Source organism: Tupaia chinensis, unplaced genomic scaffold, assembly GCF_000334495.1.
Source record: "Tupaia chinensis unplaced genomic scaffold, TupChi_1.0 Scaffold000403_1, whole genome shotgun sequence".
Lineage (NCBI taxonomy): Eukaryota > Metazoa > Chordata > Mammalia > Scandentia > Tupaiidae > Tupaia > Tupaia belangeri.
Window position 1 is genome coordinate 938,755 of NW_006159905.1, and position 9,010 is coordinate 947,764.

General features: G+C 57.8%; 2 protein-coding genes across 3 annotated transcripts in view; one reads left to right on the forward strand and one right to left on the reverse strand.

Annotated features, from left to right (window-relative positions):
* The window catches only part of EGFL8 (EGF like domain multiple 8), a gene marked incomplete in the record, with an annotated part of 2,476 nt that extends 1,720 nt beyond the window's left edge, over positions 1–756 (forward strand). Inside the window, 2 exon segments of the mRNA XM_014590086.1 lie at positions 23–176; positions 406–756. Coding sequence (XP_014445572.1) covers positions 23–176; positions 406–452 — 201 coding nt within the window.
* The window catches only part of AGPAT1 (1-acylglycerol-3-phosphate O-acyltransferase 1), an 8,972-nt gene continuing 649 nt past the window's right edge, over positions 688–9,010 (reverse strand). Inside the window, exons 1-7 of one of the 2 annotated variants that reach the window (XM_006154312.2) lie at positions 8,940–9,004; positions 3,556–3,764; positions 3,222–3,355; positions 2,751–2,926; positions 2,546–2,641; positions 2,368–2,440; positions 688–1,927 (exon numbers count right to left, since the gene is read on the reverse strand). In XM_006154312.2, coding sequence (XP_006154374.1) covers positions 1,743–1,927; positions 2,368–2,440; positions 2,546–2,641; positions 2,751–2,926; positions 3,222–3,355; positions 3,556–3,755 — 864 coding nt within the window. In that variant the 5' untranslated portion in view covers positions 3,756–3,764; positions 8,940–9,004 and the 3' untranslated portion in view covers positions 688–1,742. Of the gene's footprint in view, positions 1,928–2,367; positions 2,441–2,545; positions 2,642–2,750; positions 2,927–3,221; positions 3,356–3,555; positions 3,765–8,939; positions 9,005–9,010 lie in introns of those variants that run through there. The other variant, XM_027774129.1, reaches the window with a different exon arrangement.

Here is a 9,010-nt window from a genome sequence, read left to right on the forward strand (position 1 = left end):
CGAGGCGTCTCTGTCTTTGTAGTGGGCCAGCCGGGCAGGGGCCTGGGTGCGAGCGGTGCTGCCGGTGCCGCCCGAAGAGCTGCAGCCAGAACAGGTGGCCGAGCTGTGGGGCCGCGCCGACAGGATCGACTCGCTCAGCGACCAGGTGCTGCTGCTGGAGGAGAAGCTGGGCGCTTGTGAGTCCTCCCGCCCTTCCCCGCCCCCAACAACCGCCTCCAGCTCTTCCGGAGACCCCTCCCCAGCTCAACACCGGCTTTCCCAAAGGCTCTTCTCCAGCCGTCACCCCCAGTACCGGCCCCCGACGTCGTGTCACCACCCAGGGCTCCAGTCTCCTGTGGGGTGACAGTGACGGTGCTGGCCTCCGGCCAGACCACAGCCAACCTGCCTGCCTCTGTCATTAACCAGGCTCCTGTGAAGACAACAGCCTGGGCCCTGGCCTCAGTCGTCGATAAGCCCCTGCAAGGGTCCCTGCCCTTAATTTATACGAAACTGGATGCACTGATCCTTTGGGATTGGCTGATTGGAAGCTGCAGATAAGGCTATGGGCCACCAGGGAGCAGTGGAAGCTTCCAGAGCTGAAGGCAGGGCAGGTAGTTTTGGCCCACCACTGCTGTTTCTTGGGGCAGGTGGCCTGGAGGAGGACGGCTTCTTCAACTCCTTAACAAATGCAACCAGCAAGCACCCAGATCGCTCTCTCTCTTTATTCTCAGTTTCTTGCTGTCATCCTGTTAATTAATAAAAACCAACCACATGAAACTAGGCCCCGTCCTCTCCTTTTGCTCTCGGCCCACCTCCGGGTGGTGGGAACAAGTCTGGAGTGGGTGGCAGGGAGTGGCTAATGCCACCAGGAGGAAATGAAAACCGGCTCAGAGAGGGGAAAGCCTCAAAAGAAAGAGAAATAAATTAAAAGCCCTCCTATCCCTCCAGCCAGGGTTCAGTTCCTTTCCCCAGCTCCCCCGGGCGCAGAGGGGCGTGCAGCACCTGCTGTCGGCCTCCTCCCCGGGTCTGGTGGAAATGGTACAGCAGGGCTGCCCGGGGGCTGGGTGGGGCCAGGACCACTGAAGAACTGTACCACGGGGATCAGGAGAAGCAGAAATGTGGAGACCGGACTGTCGTCCAGGAGTGCGCTCGACCCTGGGCTTCTGGGCAAGGGCAGCGGTGAGACCTTGGAGTTAGAAGAGTCCAGCCCCCCAGGAGTCTCCCCCAGGGGGGAGGATGCAGATGCTGAGGGAGGTTCCCAGGGTGTGCCTGGGAGGAGTGTTCCAGGTATCCGCTTCCGGCCACAGGGTGAGGAGTTTCCTCATAAACGGATGAGTCCACCCAATCCATGGACTCGGGGTGGGGGAACTGTCCCACAGAACGCAGGAGTCCACTGGCCAGTGTGGAGTGAAGAGGAGGAGAAGCCCACACAGGAAGAGTCCACTGGGGATGGGATGGAATGTTCCTCCCCGCTGTGTAGGCTGAGCCTCTCGAGATGAGGGGGAGGCAACTGTCCCACAGACAAGATGGCAGGAGGTAGGGGTCAGAGTGGAGACTGCACCGAGGCAAGAGAGTCCATGGGTGGGGCCGGGAAGGGGCAGGAGGGGCCAGGAAGGGGCGCTGTATCCACATTCGCTTCAGAAGTTGATTCCAAAGAGGAGACTAGGTGGGGAGGGGGGATGAGGAAGAGGGCTTGGCCCTGCTTCGGCACACACTGGGTCGGTAGGCATGGGGAGGAAGAACAGGACAGGTGGGAGGGGAGCTCAGAGCCGGGCCTCACCCGCCCCCCCAGGCTTCTGCAGATAGTCACCACCACCCCGGCCATCAGTGGAGATTTCCCGGAAAACGGTGAGCATGGAGTGCCGGACTCTGTCAGCCAGCTCTGGGACGTTGTCTGGTGTCAGCCCTTCCGTGGGCACTGGAGGCAGCACCCGCACCTGACATCGCCCTGGGGCAGGGGGAGCACCGTCAGGCCTGTCCGGCTCGGCCTCCGCCCCCGGTGGGGCCCACTTCTCGCAGTCCGGCTACTCCCCTCCTCAGCCTTTGGTCCTTTCCCCTGAACCCAGGACAAGCAGCCGTCCTGCTGCCATCTGTACTCGGAGGCTTTCCCCAAACCCCAGCTGGGACAGCCGCTCAGTAAGCGTGGAGGTCCCAGTGTCTGCACGCGGGGCTCACCTCTGCTGCACGGGAGGGACCACGTGCGGCCCACCCCACAGGGTATGGCGGGTGCTTAACAAACTTAAGGGCTGACACGGGGTCAGGCTGGGTGCCCATGTGGACGCCTCACAGCTCTGACACCGACGGCTGCTCTTGCACCACAGGGGTGTCCCCAGCCTTTCCTACAGCCTTCCCGGCCACGCCCTACCCCAGACCGCCCGGAGCCCTCACCCGAGGTGAAGCGGCGCTCCTTCTTGCAGTAGAAGTCTTGATAGGAGGACATGACTATGGGGACAATGGGAACCTGGGGAAGGGGAGAGAGGTCAGTCCACAGCCCCCTCCTGGAGCTGCACAGGCCTCTGCCCAGAGAGGGCGGGACGGCGGGGCCGGGCTCGGCGGGGGCGCTCACCTGGGCCTGCACTGCAAGATGGAAGGCGCCCCGTTTGAATGGCAGCATGGAGCCGTTATGGTTTCTTGTTCCCTCGGGGAAAACCCAGACCCTCACCTAGGGGAAGAGAGGTTGTGACGCAGTCGTGACACTGCGAGGGCACTTCCAAAGGCCCGCTGCTCTGCTCCCTGGCCCCCCACGCTCCCACTTCCCCAGGATGACTCACGTCCTGGGTGAGCAGGGTCTGGGCGACCTCAGACATGACACTGATGGCATCCCCTGTGCGCTTCCGGTCGATGAAGATGACGCCCGCCAACCAGCAGGCCAGCCCGGCGGAGCCGGCCCACAGGAGCTCGCGCTTGGCAATGGGCACACAGCGGCCTGGCAGGACCTCCATCATCCCTTGGGCAGGGGTGGGGCGAGGATGAGGGTGGAGGCAGCGTCACGGCGGGAGCCCACCTCACTCAAGGACTGCCCGTACTAGCAGGGACTGGCGTGAGGGAGGAGGAGACTGGTAGAGGGAGCCCCGAAGTGAAAGAACGGGTGACAAAAGGGGGCAGCTCTACCCCAGGGAAAAGACCCAAGGTGGGGGTAGTATCCCACAGGAGGGGAGCTGAGGCCCTCGGGGGGAATTCTGGGGAAGGCTCCGCGAGGGCGGGCAAGGCCGCTGGAGGTGCGTCCCGTGGCGGGGTCTCACCAAGCAGGTCAAGGGAGCTCTGGTGGTTGGAGACCACGACGTAGGGCTGCGAGGGAGGGAAGTGGTGTGCCCCCCGCACCTCCACGCGGATCCCGTACAGGTACTTGATGTGGAGCAGCATGAGACGCAAGATCCTGCGGGTGACGGCAGAGGGTTCAGTGGGGCCCGCTGGCGCCCGCGTGCCCGCCTCGACTCCCCCCTCCAGCCACCTCTGCAGGCCTCTCCCTTGTCTCTGGGTTCTCCCGGTCTCCTCCGCACACATCATGCCCCCCGACGCATCACTCACTCCTCACCCTGAAGTTTCTGCCGTGACCCGTTACCCCTCGACCCTCACTTCATGTTCTCGACGTTGCGTCCTCGCACGGCACACACAGGGATGGCGAGCACAGCCAGGAAAAGGATCCAGCCATTGTAGAAGGCCATCTTGAAGAAGTACTTGGCACTGGGGCTGCAGAACCACAGGGTGGGCAGCAGGAAGAGCAGCAGCAGGAAGAGCAGCAGCAGCACCGTCCACAGCCCTGGCCACAGCTCCATTCTGGCCTCCTGCAGATGGGTGAAGGACAGCTGGCCTGCCTTCCGGAGGGAGGAGGACGAGGCCCGGAGCCAGGGCTGGGGGGAGGGGTGCTATGATGACAAGGACGGGACCAGGAAGTCTGTCTAGGGTGAGAGGTTACAGACACATTTCGACAGACGCGTGAGACATGGACATCCGTAAATGATAGACACATGATAATTAAGTGATGATAACAGGGCCAACTGGTGGTGTGGAGGTTAAGGCAGCTGGATCCCACAAGCTGGGCTGAGTAGTTTGAGACCCAGACCCTGCGGCTTGAAAATCATACTGGGTTGGGACCAGCATATGGCGTAAAGGTTACGTTGCTGGATTCCCATGTAGTCGAGCACATTTCAAGTCCCTGGTGGCTTAAAACTCATGCCAGGCGTGTGTGCATGCCCAAAATCCTGAGAGGAGAATGGAGGAGAAGTGATTGCAGCATGGCCCCCTCCCTGGGGAGTGATTTCTTGCTTTCTGTTTCTCTGTCTGGCAAACGCAAACAGCCTATCGCAAAAATCTCTCAAAAAAAAAAAAAAAAAAAAAGAAAGAAAAAGAAAATCACAGTAGGCACATGTGCCAAAAATCCAGAGAGGAAAATAGAGGAAAAGTGACTACGATGCAGCCATCCTCCTAGGGGTTGACTTTTCAATTTCTCTGTCTCTCTCTGGGAAGTGCATAGGCCCCACAGCAAAATTAAATGATAATGACAGTTAACACTTGCAGTTGCTAAATATCTTCTAGTGAACTATTCCTGTACGGTTCAAACCGGTACCACCAGACACGTGATTACTGCGCATTTGAAATGTGGTCAGTCTGGGGGCCAGCACACGGCGTACTGGCTAAGGCGCTGGACTCCCACGTGGCCAACCACAGTTTGAGTCCCGGACCTGGAAGCTAGCTTTCTCACTCCTGCCCCCTCCTCATCTCTCTCTGGTGAGTGCACATACCTTATAACAAATTACATAAATGAATAAAAAAGGAGAAATAAGATTAAATTATTCTTTAGGAAAAAAAAAAAAAAGAGGGTCAGCAAGTAGCAGGGGAGTTAGGGTGCTGGACTCCCATAGAGCTGACCATGGTTTGAGTCCCAGACCTGGCAGCTTGCTTTTTCACTTTCCCTCCCTCTCTCTGGTCAAAATAAAAAATAATAACAATAATGGGATCAGTAAATGGCGTAGCGGTTACGTCACTGGACTCCCACGTGGCTGACAGCGGTTCAAGTCCAGACCCGGTGGCTTGAAACTCATGCCAGGCACTTGTGCGTGTGTGCCCAAGATCCCGGGAGGAGAATGGAGGAGAAGGGATTGCGGCGTGACCATCCCCATTGGGGGGTGATTTCTTACTTACCCTCTCACTGCGAGTGTATGCATCCTAAGGCAAAAATCTCTAGCAAATAAATAAATAAATAAAACAGGTCTTAAAAAACGTGGTCAGTCTAACTTGAAATGCGCTGCAAATGTAAAATGTGCATCAGATTTCAAAGACTTTGGATGAAAAACAGAATGTAAAATATCCCATTAATATTTTTTTTTTTTTTTTGCTATAGGGCGCGTATGCTCGCCAGAAAGACAGAGAGAGACAGAAAGTGAGAAATCACACACAGTACACAGCTGATGTGGTGACAGTGACAGAACACCCACAGACGTACACTGAGGGCCAAGTGGCAAGAATTAAGGCTCGTGTCACCGATACAGACAGACATATATGCAAAGACCGACACGTTCCTTTTTCTTTTCTTTTTGAGAGGTTTTTGCTATAGGGAGTGTGCACTCGTCAGAAAGACAGCGAGAGACAGAAAGCGAGAAATCATCCCCCGGGGGTGGGGGGAGAAGGCCACACTGCAATCCCTTGTCCTCACCCCCCCATCTTGGGCACACACACACATGCGTCCAGCGTGAGCTTAAGCCACTGGGTCTGGGATTCGAACCGCGGTCTACTACATGGGAGTCCAGCGACAGCCATTACGCCAACTGCTGGTCCCGGACCCACACGTTCCTACATATGAATTTGCCATCACTCTCAGAGACAGTTAAAGGAGTGTAAATGCACACCTAGGAAAATCCCTGTCCGCCCAGGCCTCCCCACTCAGATAAAGCCAGGGACACACCCACAGCAGCTACATACACCAGTCCTGCCTCCAGAGACAGGGGAAGCAAGCCCACCATCCGCTTCTCGCCCTTCCAGCAAGGCAGGAGCTGAGCTCGGCAGGCAGGTCGTGAGTAAGCTCTCACAGGTGGAAGGAGGGCGGGGAGGAAGGAGGACATCACACCACCTGCCCTGGGGGAAAAAGCTCAAGAGGAAGCAGCACCTGCCTTCCCGTTTCCTCCTCCCTCCACGCTGCCCCACTGCCGGAGACAGTCATGGTTCACAAAAGGGTGTTCCGCAAAGTACCTGTTCCTCCTGCCGAGGACACAGGCACTGCCTGCCCATGGCCCGAGGCAGGCGCTGTGCTCAAAGGCAAGCCCGCTGCCGAGGTGGAGGGAACAGGCGGCTTTTGGGTTGCTGCACCCCCTGCTCCTGCACGTTCAGATCCACCCTTTCTCTCCCCTGGACTTCCTGCAGTAGCCTCCTCCTCCGCCCTCCACAGGACCACCAGGCTTTCCGGTAACACCAACCTGGGCATTTCTGGGTCTTGCCCGAGGGCCCTTCCCGACAAGTCGACTTGGGCTTACAGCTTAGGCCACATCCCCACAGAAATCTTGTTTGCTCCAAACTTCTGTACCTCACTTCTTCAGGCACACCACGGGTCGTGCCATGTTTCTGTGCCTTGAACATCCTGTCCCCGAGGGCCAGGGTGCCCTTCCGCCTCTCCCTCGCCTGTCTGACCGCTCAGTTTTACTCTTGGAGGTCTTCCTGAACTCCTCCAGGCCTGCGTTATCGTTATACATGTCTCTTGCTCAAAGTATACAAATGCAACTTCTTGGACCTCACCCCAGTTCTAGTGAATCAGAAAATCTGGGCACTGGGCCCAGCCGTCTGCATTTTAACAAGCCCTCCAGGTGAGTCTGACGTGCATCTGAGTTTGAGAACCACTGGCCTGACACCGCGGCACATGTAACTGCTCACGGGCTCCTCTCCCTAGGCTCCAAGCAGCCTGAGGACGGGGACTGTCTTATCCCCAAAGCCAGAACAGGAGACAGCAGGTCCTCAGTAACATCTGCTCGAGTATACAGATGCTAAGTCTGCATGCAAACCCACACAGCCACAGTTAACGGCAGACACGGCAGTTCTGATGTCAATCAGAGAGCGACCCTCTTAGGGGACATTAACTATAAGCAGCAAAGTCACCAACAAAGTAAGGACCGGTGCCGAGCTTTACATTACCGACTCACACACATGCAGGGCTGGCCCCGGGGGATGGCAGCAAAGACTGCTCAAGAGACGCCAGATCCCACATGGCAACCACAGTTTGAACCCCAGGCCTGGTCCGCGGGAAATTCGCCAGGTACGCATGGGAGTGCCGGAATCCAACAGTCTGGGGGACTGGAGGCTGAGGACTGCAGCGTGTCCTGACCCTGTGAAGAGTGCTGCACACACATGTGCTCGATCATGACTAATAAAAAAATTTTTTTTTTGAGAGGTTTTTGCTATAAGGCATGTGCGCTTGCCAGAAAGACAGAGAGAGACAGAGAGACAGAAAGCGAGAAATCACCCCCCAGGGGGGCTGGCCACACCACAATCCCTTCTCCTCCATTCTCCTCCCGGGATCTTGGCCACGCACGCACATGCGCCCAGCGTGAGTCTAAGCCACCGTATGTGGGACTCAAACCATGGTTGACTACATGGGAGCCCAGGGACATAGCCATTACACCAACTGCTGGTCCCCCAAAAAGAGATCTTAAATCTACACATACAGTACATGGTACAGTGCGGGCAGAGCACCCATCATGAAGATGTCATCGCCCACGCAAAGAAAACATACAGGATGAGATCAACATGCCACAGGGAAAGACGCAGCTGTCACCAAAATGTGCCAACGGTGCAAAGACTGAGGGATAGATAATGTCCATAAATAAACACAGATAATGGGCTTTCCCAGCAGGGCTGGCCCTGGGACATGCGTGGAGCCCAGGGACACAGCCTGTACACAGCCCCCGGAGACAGTGTGAAGGCACACGGGAGGCGAGGCGTACAGGGATGGTTCTGGGACACCTGGAGACTTGGTATTAAGCGACCCTCTCCGGGGCAGAAATGACTGAGGACTTACAAACACGATGCAATGTCAGATGGGATAACGGGCTTGGGCTCACGATCAATGTGTGAGATCCTACGTGTACACAGAAGCACGCGTGCTCCAGACGTAGCACATGAGTAGCACACAGAGGAGCGTGCACAGTGAGAGTCCTGCAGGAAGGCACTTGCGGAAAACAGGGCTATCCGATCACGAGCGTGTGCGCTGTCCGGCCACGCCGGGGGGCTCACACAGGACGGCCACTGCATGTAGCTGGGGCGCGGGACATGCCATGGGAGCCACAGTGAGGTCTCGAACCTTACACGCCGAAGTACACGGGCGAAAACAGGAGATGTGCAAGTAGCACGAAAACTCCACAATTGTGCAACACAGGAAAACTCACATACATGCGGGGCTCGAACGTGTTAGAACCGGACGTCAGACATGGACACAGGACGTGAGATTGGGCAATTAGGGCAGAAAAGAACACCCCATTTCTCCACAGCGCAGGGATGGACTAGCTGCACACAAGCCCTTAAACATGCCACACACACGCAATGGAGAAAACACGGCTCCCCACGAGGCGCCCTGGGTCAGCCAGGGTCTAGTCCAGTTGGAAGGCCGCTGAGGAACAAGGGGTCCTGGCTCCCGAGAACATTCCCAAATTCGGCTGGCCTTTTCCTCTCCGCTCCCCGAGGAGTGATGCGGGGTCAAAGGGCAGGAAAGGCACAGGGAAGCTGAAGGGGATTCTCTCTGCAGGGTCCCTGTCCACACCCCTATCCCCAGTCCCCCGCCTCCATTTCCCCTCCCTCCTGGCTCTCTTCCATCCCTCCCCTCTCATTCCCCCCTCCTTTCCCCAGCACCCCCTCCTCGCCGGCCCTGGCCCTGTCCCCAGCACCCTCTCCACGGTCGGCCTCCCGGACCCCATCTCTACCCCTCCCCTCATCCACAGCCCTGCAGCACCCTCCTCCCCCCATCCCCTTCCCGCCCACACCTCAGTGGGGTAGGGGGCCTGGGGGGTTGGCCCCCTCCCCAGCCAGGCTGCGGCAGCGGCGGGGGGGGGGG